Source organism: Spea bombifrons, chromosome 12 (assembly GCF_027358695.1).
Source record: "Spea bombifrons isolate aSpeBom1 chromosome 12, aSpeBom1.2.pri, whole genome shotgun sequence".
Classification (NCBI taxonomy): domain Eukaryota; kingdom Metazoa; phylum Chordata; class Amphibia; order Anura; family Pelobatidae; genus Spea; species Spea bombifrons.
In genome coordinates, this window is record NC_071098.1 from 29605802 (window position 1) to 29628665 (window position 22864).

General features: G+C 51.2%; 1 protein-coding gene across 4 annotated transcripts in view; it reads right to left on the reverse strand.

Moving 5' to 3' along the window:
- Nucleotides 1-21539, reverse strand: part of CIC (capicua transcriptional repressor) — a 35434-nt gene extending 13895 nt beyond the window's left edge. For 3 of the 4 annotated variants that reach the window (XM_053452046.1, XM_053452045.1, XM_053452043.1), the window contains exons 1-2: nucleotides 21414-21539; nucleotides 14881-17716 (exon numbers count right to left, since the gene is read on the reverse strand). In XM_053452046.1, coding sequence (XP_053308021.1) covers nucleotides 14881-17686 — 2806 coding nt within the window. In that variant the 5' untranslated portion in view covers nucleotides 17687-17716; nucleotides 21414-21539. Of the gene's footprint in view, nucleotides 1-14880; nucleotides 17717-20779; nucleotides 20884-21413 lie in introns of those variants that run through there. The other variant, XM_053452044.1, reaches the window with a different exon arrangement.
- Between the last annotated feature and the right edge of the window lie 1325 nt (nucleotides 21540-22864).

Sequence of the window (22864 nt, forward strand, 5' to 3'; positions counted from 1 at the left end):
ACCTCCTCTGAGCAAGCAGGAAGGAGGATGGGGGTAGAATCTGAATCATGGGGGGGTCAAGAGAGCAAAATGGGTTAATATATACAGTCACCACATATTATCTGCCCCCTTCAGACCTCATCACCTTTGGCCTAGATTTGTTCTTGGGACAGGGAGGGGTTAAATGGTCATCACCCCCCAAGAAGAAAGTGATTGCATTGTCTCCTGTAACACAGGGCACTGTAAGGACTACACAATCTGGTGCAGGGTTACTCTGCATGGAATGCAATGTCCAGCAGCCACTCCTTAACGCAGTGACAGATAGTAGGGGGTTAATCGTATAAAGCTGGGGAAGGGTTAATCACAGTGACAGTAAGACAATACCTCGCCTTCCAGTGCAGAAGGTAACGAGAGTAAACAGAAGGCTTGGCGGTAGTTTGTTGCATGCGCGGCTGTCGGCTCCACAGCAAATATTTAGGAAGGATAATCCCAAGCGGTGTCTGTCCCTGGGGGCCAACGGGCATCTTGGATAAACACTACTGTGTGCCCTCTGACATCTCTGCCGTGATGCCAACACAGCGTGACAAACAGACTTAATACAGTCCCCAAAGCACAACGTACACCCTCTCATACACCCCAATACCCCCAATCACACGGTATATACCCTGCCAACACGCGGTATACACCCCAATACCCCCAATCACACGGTATATAGTATACCCTGCCAACACGCGGTATACACCCCAATACCCCCAATCACACGGTATACACCCCAATACCCCAATCAAACCATACTCTCATACACCCCAATACCCCCAATCACACGGTATATACCCTGCCAACACGCGGTATACACCCCAATACCCCCAATCAAACCATACTCTCATATACCCCAATACATCATACTCTCATACACCCCAATACCCCCATCACACAGTATATACCCCAATACCCCACCATCACGTGGTACTGTCATAGATGTTATAACCCCGCCTTTCCCCTGTAACGTCCATCTATGCCGGGACTTCGCTCTACAGCTTCCCGTTTACGTGATGACAGCATTTGATGAAGTCATCACAATAAGCAAGGAAGATCACTGCTGAAGTCATTAAATAAAACGCCAATACGATGATGCGTTACCAGGCCTTTCTCAGCGACGGCACGGAATACGATGGAGCTATATAAATGAATGAATGAACGAATGAATAAAGCACTCGATTCCGAAGCGGCCCGGCACTTTCCGGGGCCGGGTGTTACGGTCCGGGAGGGCAGACCCCTCTCCCGTGTCTTACAGGTTACAGCGTTACGCGGAATTCCAAGGAACGCGGGTTCTGCATCTATTCCACGCACAGGCATTAACCGCTATTTATCGCCCCGTAACCCCTGGCAACGCCTCTTCTCCTGCCAGGCATTTAATGGGATCCACATGCCGGCCGGCGGCTCTTAGTCACTGTCCCCTTTACACATCTGGAAGTAAAAAACTCTTCTCCCCCCCCCCCTCTGTACTCCTGGAAGCCACTAACTGCCCCTCCATCTCTGTATTACCCCCAGGAGAAATCCGGGGGGGGGGCAATTACAGTCTAGGGTTTCTACAGTGAATTCACAGCAAACATAAAAACCTGGCGCTATGGAGAGGGGGGAGAGGGGCCGCTCTGGGCCGTGTGCCTGGAAGTCTGATGTACGAGGGGAGGTAACACAACCCGACGCGATATAATGCAGGATATCATACACCCGCCACATTCTGCCTTTAAATCCCAATGAAAGTCTGATTAACCCTTTGGGTGGTGACTTAGACTTTCCCCGCGCTCCGGTCCGGTCCACAGCGTTGAGATCTGCAGAAAGCATCGCAGGAGATTCACGAACCTCAAAGTACGGCCAATCGCCTTTCGAGTGACCTCGCTGGCAGTGCAAGGGTCAACCGCAGCGCTAAATAACAGCCTTTTAAGCCATTTCTGATACTTTTAGCAAATCGCCCTCGAGTAGAAATGATTTTACAGCCGAATATAGAACTAAATGAGACTCCAAAATATTTAATATAATGCAGGCGAGTTACTAATATTTAAACACCAAACAAAAACATCAACACATAATAACAACAACACTTTGCTACAATGTAACAACTGACAACCTTCCAGTGTGAACACGCGCAAACACACAGACGCACAGACACACACAACACTACACACACTGACACCCCACACACACACTGCTTTAACGCCCCGCCCACACGTGCTATTCCCACGGTGACCATAGCGCGCTCTGATTGGCTGGCCCCAGTTACCGCAGTTGTACTATCGGTGTAATTGTTTATTTGTGCTATAGATAGCGGTGAGTCACCAGCATGACACACGCTCGCCACGAAATACAAACACAGCCGTGTATACCCGCCAGCGCACACAACCACGCCACGGTGAAACGCGTGCACACGCCGCCTACAGATGGCGGGCGCTGTACAACGGGATAGTTCCAATAATATGCACCGGGCAAAGGGAACACGGCTGGGCCACACAGAAGGCCACTGTATTTATCACCGTTATTATAGCACCGCCATATTCCGCAGCGCTGTACAACAGCGGCCCTCCTGTATCTGACCGAAAACCAAAAAAAAAAAGTCACGTGCACAACCCCTCCGACTCAATAAAGCATTGTAGAAAACGCGAATCTGGTGGCAAATTTCAATGTAACCTTATCACTATAGCAACTCCATTGGTCGCTATGGTGATAAGATCACCCTTCATCCTTAACACTGGATGCAGAACTCTGTAATGTAAACGTTTCTCACAAATAACAGAAATATCACAAAGTCCACCTTGGGCAGGAAAGGAACGATGAACATTCTTTGCACAATAACAACGTCTTTATTCCACCCCCAAAAGAAGTGCAGAAGCCATTAGCCTCCCACAAACCGTCTCCCAGGACCGGATTATTCAATAATGTGCCATAAATACATTTATCTCTCTTTTAAATCCAGGCCGATGACTAAAGTATCTACTAATGCAATCTGCAGGCTTCCCCCAGAGACCCCGGTTAACTCTTTAATCCCCCAGATGAGCATACAGGGAGAAGCGGTGCACCACGCTGCTCGCCCACCTGGCACTCAAGGAGTTAAGCGGTCTGGCGGCGGTTTTGCGGCTGAATGTGCATTAAGCTGGAGGGCCGGGCTCTGTAAGGCTACCCTTCCTAGGGAGAATTCTTTAATCACATAAAACTGCGCTTATTAGATTGTGAGCTTCTGAGCCAACCAAAATCATAGGTCCAATAAAAGGACTGCTGGGTCTTTGTATCTCCCGCTGAATAACGGGACTTGTTCTGGAGTAACATGACCTGACGGAACAATACGAGCTTTATCTTATTCTCCGAGGACACTTTTTGGGTGGTGCCATTTTGTTTTTGCACAGACCCCTCCACGAAGGGCCACAGACTGGGTCGGTCAAGGTGTCTTTAGCCTAACGGAGACGTCTACGATCGGTGTTTTCTTTAAAAAATATGAAAAATATAAGTTTTCTGAGGATTTTGACAGCCTTGGGGGGGAGTGAAGAGTTAATCTGCTAAACTGGAGAAACAGGCACGGGGCAGGAGGCCCAGCCAATCCAGTGCCGAACAAGACGGAGCCAATCAGGAAGGAAGGCAAGCCAGAAGCTCCACCCACTACAGCCTACAGGAGTCAAGTGAGTTCATGATAGTAAACAAGAGGAGGGGGAGGAGGGGCTGAACATTAGTGGTGGGGAGGAGAGGCAATGATCAAAAGGCAAAACTCATAATAAAATCATATAGAAGGCAGAGAGGAGGAGAAGGAGGAGAGGAGAGGAGTCACTGGGGGGGGGGAGAGTGAGATAAACACATCAGCAGAGAACACTGTGTTCTTTATTATATCAAGTGACTGATGTACAGGAGACAGCCCTAAAATCAGCAATACTGGGGAGGACTGAGGATCCGCAGACCCTGGGGAGAGAGGGCCAAGTGCCCAGCCTGGGAAGTCACACGAGTCATTAATAAAAATTAATAAAGGTCCAGGAGAACCATCCTGAAGCCTCCAACTTATTCCATCTATTACGATAGAGAGAAAGCCATTAATAACATCAAGACACGCTATTACAGAAGGAGGCAAGAGCCCCCCCCCCGGTCTCAAGAGCTTACAATCTATTAGATCATACTGAGCTATATATCGATCAAGGACAATTGTGGTACAGGGATCACCAGATTCACTCCAATGGTTTCCATGGGGATTGCTGTATATTTAATACCCAGTTATAATATCATACTAGCCAACCTTCACCGCAGTGAATCGGGATGCCAGGGGGCGGGGCTTGGGAGGTGGAGTGTCACTCAAACTGGCAGCGCTACTGTGCATGCGCAATATGCATTCTCAGAGACACAGTGAAGGTAACAGAGGGGGTCTCATCTGGTGAGACATTAAGAGACGAGGTACGACTTCCCACCCCCCTCTCGAAAAGACCACCGGACTTAAACCCACATTTCTACAGATCCCGGGGATGATCAGTTATTCTGCCTACAAAGTAGTGTGTTCCATGGGTTGCTATGGCGATTGCACTGCTTTGCAAAACAAGTAACATGTTTGACCAATAAACCATATCATCGGGGCTGCGGATTATGAGAATTGGAGACTAAAGAGAGCTAGAGGGCAAGCTCTTCAGGACAGACAAATCTCATGGCCTTTCCACGCACCGCACAAACATGAGAAAGCAAGCCTTTCCGTGCGATCTCACAAACATGTTATGATCACGTGTGCTGCTCTGTACACGGCACGTACACAGCGAGGGGAGGGCCCACACGGGACCGGCTTCTGAGTCACGGCCTGGAATTAGAAGCAGATTAGGAGCGAGGACGGGTGGGGACCGTGCTGATCGGCGCTGGCCTCCACCCACTCACACTCTAGTCTGGCAGCCGGCCCGCTCTCACTCGCTCTCGGCCCCCAGGTTGGGGACCTGGTTATTTATAGCACTAAAGCGCTTCACGCTAACACTGTAGCTCCTTCTCTACCTGCGCCTCACCTGCTGGTAACCCGATCAACAAACACAGAGAGAAAGACAGACAGGTCCCTCCTACAGACTCAACGCCTACTGTACAAACAAACACATTCATACACACACACACATTCACACACACGCTATTGTTCAAAGGTTTGGGGTAACTGAGCTGTTTCCATGAAAATCAAGGAAATTTCTGGCTGTAATATAATCGCAAAAGGGTTTTCTAACCATCAATTAGCCTTTTAACCTTAAACATGGATCAGCGAACACAATGTGCCATTGGAACCCAGGAGTGATGGGAGTGATAAAGGGCCATTGGAACACAGGAGTGATGGGAGTGATAAAGGGCCATTGGAACACAGGAGTGATGGGAGTGATAAAGGGCCATTGGAACACAGGAGTGATGGGAGTGATAAAGGGTCATTGGGACACAGGAGTGATGGGAGTGATAAAGGGTCATTGGGACACAGGAGTGATGGGAGTGATAAAGGGCCATTGGAACACAGGAGTGATGGGAGTGATAAGGGGCCTCTGTACGCCTATGAAGAGATTCCATAAAAAAAATCAGCCGTTTCCAGCTACAATAGTCATTTACAAAATGTGCTTTTCTTTCAAAAACAATATGTGTGTTATATTACAAACTGATTAAATATCCAGGTTTCTGGGCGCTCGGAATGTTTGCTGGGTGTGAGGGCATCGCAGGGTTCTCCGGCCCTGTAAGTCACAACAATGTAAATAAAATCCATTCTTCTTCCGCTAAATACCCCACCCAGTAACATTTGATACTACTGACCACTCATATAAAAAGTCTGAGTAAAGCCCCACCCCCAGATGAAAAGTGTCCCTCTTCCGCCATATTGAAAGCTGGCAGCTTTGCCAATCTTTCCATTTCCTAGACGTGGCGGGTTCGTCTGCCTCCTGGGACTCTAGTTGCCACCTGTAGACGGCGTGAAAGGAAGCCGGCTTCGGTTTCTGTTCCTGGGCTCATACAGTTTAAGGTCACGGCGCGTCGCCTCTATTCTGGGAATCCTCACTCACTGATCGGTGCCCGTTACTCACCGCCTGATCTCTGTTTCTGGGACCGGCCCAACGCCGCATCCTGAGCCATTTGCCATAACGCTACGGAAACAGCAGCTGGTACCCCCCCAATACACTCCCAGTGCCTGTCCTTATAACAGCGCGGCTCGGCACTGAACCCACAAAATGTACATCCAAAGAACCGCATTTGTTAAGCACGCTGCTTAAGTACTGTAAAGAAGCACCAGCAGCTTGGACACAGTGCTGAGAAACAGAGACAGTGGAACTGCAGCCACATAATGCGCAGAATGAAGGAACTGCAGCCACATAATGCGCAGAATGAAGAAACTGCAGCCACATAATGCGCAGAATGAAGGAACTGCAGCCACATAATGCGCAGAATGAAGGAACTGCACCCACATAATGCGCAGAATGAAAAAAACTGCACCCACATAATGCGCAGAATGAAGGAACTGCAGCCACATAATGCGCAGAATGAAGGAACTGCAGCCACATAATGCGCAGAATGAAGGAACTGCAGCCACATAATGCGCAGAATGAAGGAACTGCAGCCACATAATGCGCAGAATGAAGGAACTGCAGCCACATAATGCCCAGAATGAAGGAACTGCAGCCACATAATGCGCAGAATGAAGGAACTGCAGCCACATAATGCCCAGAATGAAGGAACTGCAGCCACATAATGCGCAGAATGAAGGAACTGCAGCCACATAATGCGCAGAATGAAGAAACTGCAGCCACATAATGCGCAGAATGAAGAAACTGCACCCTCATAATGCCCAGAATGAAGGAACTGCACCCTCATACTGCGCAGAATGAAGGAACTGCAGCCACATAATGCGCAGAATGAAGGAACTTCACCCACATAATGCGCAGAAGGCAGGAACTGCACCCACATAATGCGCAAAATGAAGGAACTGCACCCACATAATGCGCAGAAGGCAGGAACTGCACCCACATAATGCGCAGAATGAAGGAACTGCACCCACATAATGCGCAGAATGAAGGAGGAGAAATGCCAGGGTTGCCCACCAGGGGGCAGTATGTCGCTTCCAATCCTCAGCGAAGGTGGAAAAGAAGTGGAGGGGCAGACATGGCATTCGGCACCTGGGTACAGGGTGCCTGGGGCTTCTGTGGGCAGTGAAGGGGGCGGGTATCAAATGCTTGTATCGCGATATACCCTCCCCATTATGCAGGGGTAACTATCCCCCCCCCCCGGCCGCCCTTCACTAACAGTGTCTGGGATCCTCATCTCAAGAGGTCGTGTGACCGTGACTCAGCGTCTGGCAGCAGCCTGCGCAGAACAGCTCCACTACCCCTACTGATAACAGTGGCTGCAGCACATCGCAGCCACAACTGCGCAACAACACTGGGGCTAGAATGCCAAAGGCTTGCATGCCGCCCAACTGTCCCGCTTTACGTGGGACAGTCCCAATTTTGCCACTTCATTCTGTAAGCTCTACCTCTGTCCCAAAATAGTTCAGCGGGATTCGGGCTACAATCCTGCGGTCCTAATTACATTCTCCGGTGTCTGGGGCATACTGCGCACGTGCAGAAATGTTTCACTAAAGTTTCACTTTCCCGTCAACCACCGACTAGATTGTGAGCTCCCAGGAGCAGGGCCCTCTTAGCCCCTCGTACCGGTTTGTTTAAATTACTCCACTGTTTGTAACAGCGCTACGGAATCTGCTGGCGCTATGTAAATAGAGGTAATGTAGCGCGGCCAGTTTGAGTGACAGCTCCCAAGCTCCGCCCCCGGTAGAAGTTGGGAGATATGGATTTGTGAATCTGCAACTATCACAGATCTCAGCCATGTATATATATGATATATATATATATAATCTATAGAGCGCACTGTGCCTTTAAAGACACTCCAGTGAATATAAATATATATATAAATGTAAAGTAAAGGGAGCCGAGGGTTCGGAGGATCTATAATAGGCCGGTAATCGCTAACAGGACGAATGGGAAGATTAGTGGAGGAGGAGGAGGGCGAGAAGTTCGGAGATCCATCAGGAGCGCGCAGATAATTGCTTCCAGAGTTGTGAAATCGTTTCCCACAATGCACTGCGGGGCTGACAGCCGGCTCTTGCGTTATTGAGCGCTGTGGAAATATACGTTAAAGGGACACGTTATCTAAACGCAGTTTATCGTTGTCCACAGACTGGCGTGTATTTCTCCAGCTGTTGCGGGACTAAAGTTCCCATAATGCACCGCGAGAAAAAGGAGCTCTCTGAGCATTATGGATTTGCTTCCGTAAAGCTTTTACAAAGAGGTTGATGCGTCTCCAGTGGACGTGGGCCGTGGGCCAGATCCGGGCAGAGCACAACTCCGCGCAGTATGCATCCTCCGGTGTCCTAGACAACCAAAAAGCTGGACAGAGCTCGGCAGGACTGCATGGCAAAAATCGAGACAGTTAGGAGGCATGGGAAGCAGCCATTAAAGTCATTCTTTCACACGTTACTAACGGCTCCATCTGCCACCCAGCAGCAAAAGATGCTCCCATCTACCACCATCGCTGATAGGCCTTTCTGGGAACCCACTCCCATTCCTGCAGAAGTACACGACTCAAATTTCATGGAGAGCGAGATGCTCCAATATTAGAACACGCTCATAATTCCTGCCACCCCCCTAAACCAGGACAGAATGAATGACAGGGTGATCGTGAGTATGAGTGAGTGTGTGTGTGAGAATGAGCGAGAGTGAGTGTGTGTGTGTGTGTGGGGTGCTTATATATCCTGCACACATCCCTGACCTGTATGTGCAATGTTATGATAAAGGGCCCCCCCAGACTGTTAAAGGTGCCGTCTGGACAATTTACCCTTGAATGCCAGCAGACTGTATGTAATGCTTTCCTTACAGAGTCCAAAGGGTTAAAAGGGGCAGTCCAGTACATGGGGGGGGGGTGCTCGGGGCCAGTAATCTCCCGTATTAATGGCCTGCACTCCACGTGTACTCGTCTCTACCACTTCTGCTGGGAGACTGTCCCATCTATCTACAACCCTCTCAGTAAAGTAAAACTTCCTCATATTCCACCTCTAGTTTTAGAGTCTGGTCTCTCTCCCCCTCTCCCCCTCTCCTTCTCTCCTCCTCTCCCCCTCTCTCCTGAAGTTTACTTCATGCTGTTATACGGGGACTCTGCGTGCTCTAAAGAGGAATTCCACATGACTGGAAGGTTTGTCCAGAAAGTCGGATTCTGAAACTGAAAGGGTTAATGTGACATCCAAGCCAGACAAAGCCTCCATTATCCTAGAAGAGGAGAGTGCTCAACATGAGAGCGAAAGAGCGCGAGAGCTCAAAGAGAGAGAGCAGAGAGAGAGAGAGAAAGCGCAGAGAGAGAGCGCAGAGAGAGAGCGCAGAGAGTATTCAGAGAGAGCGCAGGGAGTATTCAGAGAGAGCGCAGGGAGTATTCAGAGAGAGTGCAGAGTATTCAGAGAGAGTGCAGAGTATTCAGAGAGAGCGCAGAGTATTCAGAGAGAGCGCAGAGAGTATTCAGAGAGAGCGCAGGGAGTATTCAGAGAGAGTGCAGGGAGTATTCAGAGAGAGTGCAGGGAGTATTCAGAGAGAGCGCAGAGAGTATTCAGAGAGCGCAGGGAGTATTCAGAGAGAGCGCAGGGAGTATTCAGAGAGAGCGCAGAGAGTATTCAGAGAGAGCGCAGAGAGTATTCAGAGAGAGCGCAGGGAGTATTCAGAGAGAGCGCAAAGTATTCAGAGAGAGTGCAGAGAGTATTCAGAGAGCGCAGGGAGTATTCAGAGAGCGCAGAGAGTATTCAGAGAGAGCGCAGAGAGTATTCAGAGAGAGTGCAGAGAGTATTCAGAGAGCGCAGGGAGTATTCAGAGAGCGCAGAGAGTATTCAGAGAGAGCGCAGAGAGTATTCAGAGAGAGCGCAGGGAGTATTCAGAGAGAGCGCAGGGAGTATTCAGAGAGAGTGCAGAGAGTATTCAGAGAGAGCGCAGGGAGTATTCAGAGAGAGCGCAGGGAGTATTCAGAGAGAGCGCAGAGTATTCAGAGAGAGCGCAGAGAGTATTCAGAGAGAGCGCAGAGAGTATTCAGAGAGAGCGCAGGGAGTATTCAGAGAGAGCGCAGGGAGTATTCAGAGAGAGCGCAGGGAGTATTCAGAGAGAGCGCAGAGAGTATTCAGAGAGAGCGCAGGGAGTATTCAGAGAGAGCGCAGAGAGTATTCAGAGAGAGCGCAGAGAGTATTCAGAGAGAGCGCAGAGAGTATTCAGAGAGAGCGCAGAGAGTATTCAGAGAGAGCGGAGAGAGTATTCAGAGAGAGCGCAGAGAGTATTCAGAGAGAGCGCAGAGAGTATTCAGAGAGAGCGCAGAGAGTATTCAGAGAGAGCTCAGAGAGTATTCAGAGAGAGCGCAGGGAGTATTCAGAGAGAGCGCAGAGAGTATTCAGAGAGAGCGCAGAGTATTCAGAGAGAGCGCAGAGAGTATTCAGAGAGAGCGCAGAGAGTATTCAGAGAGCGCAGGGAGTATTCAGAGAGAGCGCAGAGAGTATTCAGAGAGAGCAGGGAGTATTCAGAGAGAGCGCAGAGAGTATTCAGAGAGAGCAGGGAGTATTCAGAGAGCGCAGGGAGTATTCAGAGAGAGCGCAGGGAGTATTCAGAGAGAGCGCAGAGAGTATTCAGAGAGAGCGCAGAGAGTATTCAGAGAGAGCGCAGACAGTATTCAGAGAGAGCGCAGAGAGTATTCAGAGAGCGCAGGGAGTATTCAGAGAGAGCGCAGAGAGTATTCAGAGAGCGCAGGGAGTATTCAGAGAGAGCGCAGGGAGTATTCAGAGAGAGCGCAGAGAGTATTCAGAGAGAGCGCAGAGAGTATTCAGAGAGAGCGCAGAGAGTATTCAGAGAGAGCGCAGAGTATTCAGAGAGAGCGCAGAGAGTATTCAGAGAGAGCGCAGAGAGTATTCAGAGAGAGCGCAGAGAGTATTCAGAGAGAGCGCAGAGAGTATTCAGAGAGAGCGCAGACAGTATTCAGAGAGAGCGCAGAGAGTATTCAGAGAGAGCGCAGAGAGTATTCAGAGAGAGCGCAGAGAGTATTCAGAGAGCGCAGAGAGTATTCAGAGAGAGCGCAGAGAGTATTCAGAGAGAGCAGGGAGTATTCAGAGAGCGCAGGGAGTATTCAGAGAGCGCTCTTTCGGTGCCGCTTACAGGCTGTGGATTAGATCGCTCTGGGCTGGATTTTTAGAACCATTTCAGTAGTAAAGGAACAGCATGTGGCTGCCACAGACTACATTTCCCACAATGCTTAGTTCTATATATATTATATTATATATCTATAGCTGCAAAGCACCCCGGGATTCGCCACCTACTCCAGCGCTCTACAGACACAACAACGCGTTGGAATCCCCGCTGACCCGGAGATCACTGCCGGTTATCGCAGGAAGATAAGGCCTTGGTGTGTTTGTTTATCTAACCGATATATATGATATTTCATTGTCCTGGGCTATATGATATCTCCATGGTAACTGTACGAAGGAGAAGGGTCTGCGACGTGTAACACGACTGCTCCTGTGCAGCTCATTAGGTACCTATAGGTTGAGCACCTATAGAGAGAACGGATATCGGCAAAGAAAATGACGGAATGGATCATTTGGGATTTGGGTACAAAGTGGTTTTATCACCATAGCAACGCATTTCATCTAACTTTTGAATATACCCATACCTGCGAACTCCCCAGGTTTTGCCCTGAAATTCTGGGTCACCACGCCCTCCTCTCCGCCCTCTTCCCCTCCAACCAGGATGAGGAGCCGCCCACCGACCGACCCCCATGATGACGCAATAAAACCCCTCACCCATCAAGGGCCACACGCTCACCCCACTTCGCTGCTCGACCCTTACAGTCTGCAAAGGGTTAAACGAGAAAAAGTTGCAGTAAAGAAGGTTTCGCTGGTTTAACGTATATACCGTATATATATATATACATCCAGGCGCAATCGAGTAGAAAAAGGAGGAAAGAAAGCGGGGGGCGCTCTTCCGAAAAAAGCCTGGAAGCGGTCGCCCCGGTTACCTGTTGCCGAGAGACAGCGTTGTCACTGATGACGGGAACGAGACTCCCTTAACCCCGTCCTTACCAGGCACACTTTAACTACCATTGCAAGGAACCCACTCTGCCTTACTGAGAGGGTGGTAGATGAGTGGAACAGCCTCCCAGCAGAAGTGGTAGAGGTTAACACAGTGAGGGAATTTAAACATGCACGGGATAGACATATATCTCATAATGCCACGGGAGCCGAGGAGAACTGTCCCAAAACCCATTCCTCCGTTTGCCCGCCAGGTACTGAGTATTACTGCGCCCGGAATATGCCCGTAGGCCAAGCCACCCCGTGCCGGCCCTCCGAGCTGTTATCCACTACACTTTAACCGATCTCCGCAGACAGGATCTCTGTGCGATTATTATCGTTGTTATTATTTTGTAATTAATTTTTTGTTATTATTTTTGTTATTATTTTTGTTATTATTATTATTTTGTTGTTATTATTATTTTGTTATTATCTTGCTGTTATTGTTATTTGACGATCTACCAGACAGAGTCCCACGGCACAGACGAGGCGGCCTCGGCCTGTCCCAGCGTGTGAAAAGAGTCCGAGCGAGTGCGAGTTCGGAGCGAGTGTGAGTAAGTTTGTCCCTCGCAGGCACCCGCAGTCTGAGACAGGGATAGGTTCAGCCAAGTGCCAGCTCCACGTGAGTGGGTTAGAGGCCACGTGCTCCGTGTAACGTGTGTGCGGGGGCTCGGTAAGGCCGGGTATGCTAAATGCTAAAAGTCCTGCCGGCTCGGGGCTGTTCTGCTGGCTGGGACAGACGGGGATGGACGGAGGGGAGCGGGGATGGACGGAGGGGAGCGGGGGGGGGGGTTGGTAATGGCAGCCAGTTCTCACGCTAGGGCCTGTAACTGACACGGTGCCAGCAAACACAGGAAAAGTCCCACGACAAGTCCCAGCGGGTAACCCCGGCGTGATCCAGCCTGCTGTGCCTGCGCGGCCCGGTGCCAATATATATACCGCCCCGGCACGTATACAGCAGGCCCGCTATATGAAAGAAAGCACGGGGTATGCAGCAATTCCACGGGTACGGTTACTTACTATTTTTTGGCATTTAAATGGTCAATCTGTGGTGAAATATTAACCCATTAATAGCCCGTCGTGAAGATTCTATGTAGCGACTCATCAAATGTGTCACCCGAACGGCCCTAATACCGGCCCTCATGGAAACCATGACTTGTCATAATTTAAAAGATACACTTAATGGATTCACCTGCATTCAAGCAGGGAGATCAACCATAACATACTGGGAGCAAAAGCACCAACTGGCGGTCCGGCCCCCCTGGACCGTTGCCCTTCCCTTACTTTCCCCACCCTTTCTACAAACGTCGGTTCTGCCCCTGGTGCTTAACATGCCAGGGCAAGGAAATAGAGCGCTATACCCTCGAGACATAACTACAAAAGAGCAGTGAAAATATCAGACGGTTACCCTGCAGTCAGAGCGCCGAACGCAATCATTCTATATAATAACAGCCATTTATTTCATAATCAAATATTATTTTATATAAAACATTTTATTCTACAAGCCTTTTTTACTTGTCTTTAACTCTTTCATTCCAGCTCGGCTATAGAAATGTTTAGTTTTCCCTAATCTTGGATTTCTAAGAAATAAAAGGCGTCCAGGACGGAAGCAACTGGCTCTGAATACCTACTACCCCCATCTAATAACCTCCGCATACCCCGAGGAGGCGCGCAGGCATATACCCTGTTAGGGGCTACCTGCCTCCCAGCCAGGCATTTAATCCAAAGCTAAAGGCCTAGGTGTAATGCAAGGAAGTTTTCCTTATTGAGAGGGTGGTAGGTAAATGGAACAGCTTCCCAGCCGAGGTGGTAGAGGGTAATACAGTGAGGGGATTTAAACGTGCATGGGATAGGGATATGGCGTTCCTCTGCACTTGGGGGCCGGGCTTTCTCCCGTCAGGTTATATAACGGGTATACTTAGACGTGTGAAGGGTGTAAGAATATCTCCGGCCTCGTGTGCCACCCTCGCCGACACCTCCTCTAACACCGCACAAGCTGCCAGGTTGAAGTCACACTTAGAGACGCGTTCGCAGCTCGGGGTCCGGAGATGAGAAAGAAGAGGGAAGCGGAGGGACGAGAGGAGGGAGAGCAGAGGAAGCCAGGAGGGCTATGTCAGCAGGACGGGGGAGGGAGGAAAGGAGCAAGCAGATACGGGGTAGAGAGAAGAGATAGAGTATGGGGGGCTCGGAAGAAGCTTGGTCCTCCTCAGGAAGTGCGAGAGGACCAAGATAAGGCCAGATAAGGATGCTGGGAGTAGTAGTCCCTACTTTCTGACCGACTGTAAGCTGGCGGCAGCAGGGCTGCCGTACACTATATATCTATACTCCATATGGACCTGAATGTAAAAAAATATGGCCGCCGCATGCCCATGTTACAAACGTAGCCCACCGCGTCAGGAGGATGGACCCGCTTTAGATCCAAAAATAGATTAAAAAGGTCTTGTTGAGTTACAACTCCCACGATGCTCAGCCAGCCAGGGAACCCAAGCATAGATACCAGCCGTCGCAGTTCTGTAACGCGTCTCACTGGCTGCGTGTAACAATGTATGCATCAAAAGAAATGTCAGCTCCTACAACAAATGGCAAAAACCTGCAGAGGTACCAGCCAAGCAGAACATAGCGCCAGATCCGCCACCCAGCGGCTGCCGCACCTCAACTCCGAGCACGCTGAGCCAAAGCAAAGCTCACAAGGAATCGCAAATGGCCAACTCAGGCTTTATGTACACGTGATTCACACTGTAACACAAGCAGCGTCTAACACCCCCCCCCCATTACATATAATAGAAAGCGAAGCCGTCCCTTACCTGTGCCGGGCCGGCCCATGATGATCTCCTTCTTGGGCGCGGGGTGGCTGGCGTAGTCGCTGGGGACGATAACTGGCAGCAGGGCTGCAGGCGAAGGATGGAAAGCCACGGGCTGGAATGGAGAGGAGACGCTGAACACGGCCGGAGGGTGGTCCGCTGGGCCGGATGAGGTGCATGTGGCAGACTCCCCCGTGGCCGGTTGCCCGGAGGGCATAGTTCGTGCCACACTCTGTATCTGCGTGGCATTGATAGGCACCGGAATCTGAAGCTGCGTTTTGGAAGGATGGTCCTTAGTGCAAACTTTAGCCATGCGTCGGGGGCTGCCACCCCCTGCCACGGCGGCCCCCATGCCACGGGATCCGCCGTCCGGGGGTTTCTCCACAAACTTGGAGGGAAGGGGCACATCGGGGTTGCGAACAATAACAGGAGAGTCTCTCTGCACCGCGGGCACGCGGCGGACCGTTGGGCTAGGGTCGGAAGTCAGGCCAGCAGGAGGGGATAAAAGCAAGGATGGGGATGCCTGCTGGGAGCGGGAGAAGAGGTGGCCAGGGGAGCGGTAGCCGGCCGGCGTGGAGGGCGTTGGCGTATGAGACACAGAGTCCACTCCCGAGTCCATGCTGTCGCTCTTCTGGAAGTCCGCGGCGGAGCTGTTACTGCCGTGGTGGGAATCGGGCTTCCTCTTGCTGGGGCTCATGGGCACGGTGAAGGTGAGGTTGGTCTGGAACGAGGGTACGATGCCCGCCGGCTGCCTCTCTCGGTGGTGGGGGTGATACGACATCTCCGGGGTCAGAGCGGCTCCTCCTTTTGGGGTGCTGGCGCTCACGTGCCGGCTCCGGGCAGCCCGCTGGATGACGGGGGAGGCGTTGATGGGGCTGAAGTTAGCGGGTCGGAAGCCAAAGAGCGGTGACGGAGAAGGGGACGGCGTGGGAGAGAAGGGGGACTGGTTAGAAACGGGTGAGAAGGACGGGGTTCCGGACCGGGAGCTGCCCAGAGACACCAACATATTGGCAGCTTCACATTCATCGAAGTCAAAGCGCGAGAGGTCAGTGGGGGCGACGAGGCGAGGCCGGGAGTCGGTGCGGATGCTGCTCACCTCGCTATCCCTCGAGGTGTCATCCCACTCGAACTCCGCGCTGCCCTCCCGGCCTCCTCTGCCGTCGGACATGCTCTCCATCTCCTTGGTGCGCATGGACAGGTGTCGAGAACAGTAGCCGCGGCGCTGCGATTCTTTCATGCAGCTGTCTCGGGAGCACAGCCTCCTCCATTGCTTACCGTTGAATTTCTTCCGAATCCCGTTGGGGGTGCACACCACGTCCCCCTTCTTGTATTTCTGCTGGGCAGCTGTCAGAGGGGTCCGGGAACGGGACCCCGGGGTGCTACATTTATCGAGCGAGACGCTGCTGCAGCTGCTGCGGCTTCCCGCGTCCGGGCTGAGTAACGGGGACTGCTGTTCTGGCAGGCGGCCCAGGATCATGCCATACGCCGGGGACTTAGGAGGAGAAAGAATATGGTGCTGCGCAGAAGCCACTTTCTCCTCGCTGGCCGGCATGCTGAAACTTATCTTAGATACCTCTGCATCTTCCAAATGCTTCTGCTCGGAGTTACGTAGGGGCTCCGGTATCTCCATGGATCCCCCGGAGGCCTTGCCCATAGGTAGAGACGTTGCAAATCTTCCTAACGTCTGATTTTGCTTCTCCTCTGCAACTCTGTGGACTATGACCATCGGTTCTTTGCACCAAGTAGAACGCAGGAGCCTGATGTGAGCGTGAGGGATCCACCCGTAGTCGCGGTCCCTCCGGCCAGGGTTCTGCTGGAAACAAACCTTGTAAGACAACGGCTTCTGGACTATCTCCACCACGCTGCCCTCTCGAAAGGTTGTGTCTCCGGTGGCCACGCACGCGCATACCGCCGCTCCTTCCTCCACGTCGCCCGGTTGCGGGATCTGGTCTAGGAGGACCGGTTCCTGCGTTACATCCAGGAAGGCAATGGTCTGCTCCCCGGGGAACTGCACAGCCAGTTCACGGTTACTGCACACCTGCTTCACCTGGCACACGTGGAAGGCATCCCCCTTCCTGACCAGAACCCTCTGAGGCTGCACCCGCCGCAGGTCAAACTCGGCCCAGGAGCTCCGCGGCGCCTCTACTTCCGCACTTGCTTTCTCCGTTTCCTCTTCTAGGTCTGCCGAGTGCTCGCTCGCCGTGTCCGTGGAGGAGGAGCGCACAGAAGGGCACATGTCTTCCGCAACGAGAGACGGAGTCACCGTCTGATCCGCGCTACACTCCTGCAAAGCAGACGGCCCTTCGCTGCTGCTGGACGAGTCCTCTTGGCCCTCCTGTGCCCCGTGGCCTTCCACGTACTTCTTTTTGGGGGCTTTGGACTTGAAAGTGGCAGTCTTCCTGCTCAAAGGCATCTCCCATCGAGCGGGGTCGTACATTGATTTGTTACTCAACTGGTCATCGCCGGAGACCTCCGAGCACAGCTGAGATTTCCCAGCCTGGGTCTCGTCCTCCACCTTCCGCTCGTGCACCGGCAGGTCTCCAGCCTGCGTTGGCGTGCCCTCTTGGGTCTCCGCCATGCCTCTCGCCGCCAGTTCCACCTTCATCTGCATCCTCCTCGCAGCCACCGATGCCAGGAGCTGACCCGAGCCTTCAGCCACCTCTTCCCCTTGTTCTGTAGCCTCTTCCTCCTCCTGCTCCTCTTCCTCCTCCTGCCTCCCTTCCTCCACTTTCCTCTTTGGTTTCTTTCCTCGAGTGGAGTTGGGGGTCTTGCTGTGCGATGGGCCTGTACTTTTCTTTACCGGTTTCATCTTCAGGTTCCTCTCTTATGAAGACGGCATCTGTCGAAGAAAAAAAACAAAAAGGCCAACGCGTCATTCCGGAGAAGAAACATCGGGGTCAACGCGACTAATTCCACCAACCAGATCCACAATAAAGAAGAGGAAAAAAATGGCGGCTCCATTCTATCCTCCATCCCAATACAACATAACCAGCTCTCTACACCTACGTGATTCCGCGTCATACGTGACACCCATCGTAAAACCTCGCACCGGCAGAGGTCCAGCTACCGGCGACGATACGAGGTTTATATATATCTTCAATCATTTACAGAGCAATCTATGCGTGGAGTTAATATTTAACGGTGACCTTAAACGCGCTAAAAACATATACACACATACACGCACACGCTCCGTGCATACCGAATCAGAACATAATAGAGAAGAGCAGATGCCTTCAAAGCGCAGAACCTCGGCACACGCAGGATAACCACAGGCAGCGGGGAGAATCTGACGGTCATACGTTACACTTCCTCCCGACGGCATTATGACATGCAGACATACAGATACACACGGAGGGGGAAGCGTGTGCGCGCGGACACACACACACACACCGGCAGGGACCCGGCGTACAAAGGACCGGAGCTTACATGTCCTTACATGCAGAAAACGCAGAGGGATATGCACAGACACGCACCCACACACACGTACACAAATAGACATGCAAATACAGACGCGTGCAGAGTGCCGTGTACAGCGATAAATCACGGAGACGCGTCCGGGCGCACGAAAGCCCCGATACCCCGCGTGGCACACGGATAAAGAACATACTCACGGAGGGACGTGTGCAGGCAAGCGCCCGCGTACATACATAGAGCGGTTACCCCGTACACGTGTGCGCATAACAGAACACGCCGCTCTAAAAAGGGGGTTTACACGCGGGCTGAGACACCCAGTCTCCCGACACCTACGCCTTTTCTAGCCGCACTTCTTAGCACCCCCCCTTACTAATAATCCCAGTGACGGAGCCAGAGAAGGCAAGGAATTCTACGACCCCCCCTGCAGACCTTAAACATACTAGATCGTATGTACGCGTGTTCCCGTTCCACATACAAACATGAATATTATATATATATATATATAAACATATATAAAGAGGCGTAAAAAAAAAGGTTTTATATATATATACATATATATATATACATACACACACACATATATATATACAGACATATACACACACACACACACACCGGTATATATATATACACATACATAGTAAGGGTGAGGATAAACACGCTTTGCTACTGTTATTTTATTTTAGATTTCTGATCTGCGATTAAAGGAAAAGCTAGTTTAGCACATGACATCATTATGATTAAGCATGACATCACAGGGCTTTAGAAGAAGCAGCTCTGTAGTCTACATCCCTCTGCAGACACATGCCACGGGCCTCACCCTTTCACTCTCACCGCCTCATAGTTTGCTCGGGAAGAGTAAATATTTCTGGAAAAATAAATAAATTCATTAAAGCCCCGGCATCTGGATTGTCCGCGTATAATAATAATAAATAATAATAATAATAATAATAATGAGTGGCCCCCCCCCGGCTTTACGGAAACACCGAGCGATAGCGAAGAGAGTTTTCATATGGAGAGATGATGATGATGATGATGTAATTGTGGTCGGGTTGTGGACGGTCATACGGCTGAACAGGAGACATTAACCCTACAGATCACGGCGGCGACGCGGTAACAACACTCCAGAGGTCGTCACGGCGATAACAAAAATGTGATGTTTGCCCTACGCCGTGTGTATTTACTCTTTTGCGGAAAGGGTAATAACAATAGAGAGGGTGTTGGATGTCAGAGGAACACCCGCATTCTTTGCCATATGACACGGAGACGCTCGAGTCCTGCATGTGGACAGAATGCCGGTCTCTGCCCTGTGGGGTTTAAGTTGAACGGTTACGATGCGGGTCGAGGGTTAGACTTCTGCGGGGTTCAAGTTCAACAGCATAATGGGGGGGGGGCAGCAGGATGACACCAGCAGCGTTACACCGATTGTCGCTTTCGACCATTATTTCTGTGCAACGTTAACGCCGGGTTTGGATCAAATAGCCTCGGGAAGAATAATAATCATTTCCAAGCTGGGGGGGCAAAGGGCATTATAATGAGAGCCTGGGGTAAACACAAACAGGACCCAGACAGACCCCCGTCACCCCCCCCATACCAGGCAAGTACTTAATCTTACACCTGGCAGTGGATCCCCTTTTTCACTAAGGGATCCCCCCCCTCTTCCGAGTCACACGCACAGCAGATCCCCCCCACTCCAGTGAAAAATCATGTTTTCCATAAATACATTCAAGGTTATGCTTCCTTTCGAAACTCTTCGCAGATCTATAAAGGAAACGCAAGCTGATCCTTTTTACTGCTACACACCTCATGCTGCAAAACCGCATGGGGGCCGGTACACCCCCGCAGCATACGAGAATTGTCCCGTAGAAACCCTTTCGGTGCCAGAAACCCCGGCGAAGGCACGGCTTTGGGGCACCGATCCGGCACTGGAAGGGTTAACCAGCGCCGGCTCTGCTCTCCCCCCCCCCTTTCTTTCCTGTGCAGATCACCGGCAAGCGCTTGCACAAGTGGAAACTCCCCGCACATAATGGGCAGACAAGATATGACCGCCGGGCACCGAACACCCTGCCCCGTAGCCAAAAAGGGGAGCAGCCCCTCACACACCGGACGGAACGGATCCCCGTAACGCGTAACAGCCTGAAGGAAAATCTTAAGAAGCCGACATGATTGGTTTAGGAGCCAGGCACAGAGATTAAAACGGAAAGAGCACAAAAAGTTGGGTGCCGGCGCTACATTTGTAGGAGCAAACGGCTACCAGGCCCCTGGGGGTTGTTCAGCCCTTCCCTGAGAAACACACAGAGCTGCTGATCTGCAGTAATGATAGTTAAGAATATGCACTTAGCCTTTTACAGCAAGCATAAGGTATGTTATATATATATATATATATAAGTGTATATAGCTGTATAGAAGTCCAGTATATATCATATATGTGGTATTTATGCAGGTTGCTTGTGTATTTAGAGGGGTGATGGCTCCTGGTGACACTCACCTGGCCCTTACTCACGGACATCCACACACTGCTCCCTGGCCCCTTACTCCAGGAGACAAAATGGTGAATGAAGCAGGAACAGCTGGCGCAAGCAGCCAATCACAGCCCACAACTAGCCCAGTGACAGAGCAGACAGCCAATAGGAGACCCCATGGCTACCCTAAAGGGCGGGGAAATTTGACAGGTGGGGAAAGATGGCTTGAGCAACACTTACAGTAACCAGTCATGTGCGACTAATGTGGAAAAGGGGGCGTGAGAAAGCGGAGAGTTTTTAACTGACTGGTACAGTAGCCAACAAAAGTAAGAACAGGGTTGGTCCAGTGCCGTCCAATCAGAGCGCGAAATAAAGTGTCTTGTTTATCAAGAGCGGAGTCAGCTGCAAGGCCTGACGGGAGTTGTAGTCCCAGGAGGAGAATGTTCACCTAGACAAGAAGCTTGAACTACAGATCGGGGAACTACAACTCCCAGCAAGTCCAGAAAAAAAGAATCTTGCGACATTCAGGAGGTGGAAAAAGCTGCAGGAATCCCGTGTCTGGCACTGCCCTGACCCTTCAGAGCACCGAGTTTGAGAGGCCGCTCGACTATGACGGGGTACAGCAGGGAAGCCGCTAGGAGCCGGTATAAAGTGACTCACCCCTGTTTTCCCTCTCCCGGCTCCTCATCAGATACCGGCAGCTTCAGCCGTCTCTTCCCACACAGCAACAGCAAGAGCCCGTCAGCTCGAACCAATCAGAGCCCTCCTCAGGTTTTGCGTCATGGCCTGGAGGGAGGGTTCTCACCCGGGACCCACTCACTGCTAGGCCTGAACACGCCCCCTGTCGGCGCGTGCCGGGGAATGGTTGCTAGCTGATGTCACCGCAGCGACGGCCCATTGGCTGACAGTAGCTGAGGCGGCAGCCAATAACTGAGGGCACAGGTGACGTCTGGGAGCGTGTTGCCATCAAACTGGAAGGAGTGGGCGAGGCTTAGGGAACGATAAGGGACTTGTTACACACAGAGGGGTGGAGTTTAGAGTTTCCACTTAGGGGAACTGGAGGTGAACATTCATCCAATCAGGGCCAGGGGGAGGAGAATGTCGCACTAGCGTAGCGCAGGAACAAGTTAACCAGTGTGGTGCTGGAAAGTTGGGGTAGTGATCAGGTCTGGCTCACTTGGCTGAGGGTGATGGGTTGCAGGTGGATAGTTGAACTGGTCTCTGGCTGAGGGAAATATGAGTCGTGCTCCAACCATTATTGCTGCTCCTGGCCTATGGAGATTGGAGCTGCAGCCCAAGAGAGGAGCAGCTGGCTGGGGGGGTGTCCAACTTTTGGGTAGATGTTGGCTGAGAGTAATGGGGGTTGTCACTCACAAAAGAATGAGGCCACCAAGCAAATAACCAGAGCTTGCTGGTGGTATCTGCCAACTGTCTGGAGTCTATGATTAAAATCAGGGCTTGAGCTTCTAAGGCCCTTGTTCGTGGTGACAATACTTTAATCTATGCATTTTCTGCCACATGTTAAACTTGGGGCCATATCGGTACCAAGTGCACCCGTGCAGGGTGATATCCATATATCCACAGGCAGTAGCCATGGTTACCACAGGGGGGGTAACACTGTCCCTAATCTAACCAAGTGTCTTAAAGTGATATTTGAGTGATTTATTGAGTGTTTTTTTCCTTTGGGAACTAGGCCATATCACCCCTGAGCCATGGGGCAGAAAAAGTATCACGCTGAGGGTAAATAATCAGGGTGAGGGTATTTATTTAGTTAGTCCCCAGACTTACATCATACGGGGTAAGCACAGTGTCCGTAACCGAATAAATACCCAGAGGAGCCGGATAAATATGGAAGAACGGGGTAAAAACAAACAAAATAGGTAAATACTCGATATGACTGGATAAATATCCGGGTGAGGGGTAAATATCTGGATCGCCACAGGCCTGGATAACCTCTATGGCCAGTTTTGGGGGGGGGGGGCTGGGTAAATAACAGAGGGTTTCCTATAAATACTGGGAGATTCCGGGTAAATACCCAGGTGAGACGGCCCACAGGGACAGGAAGTAAAGATGGCTGCTCCCACCTAATATGCGGTTATAATACACAGGGT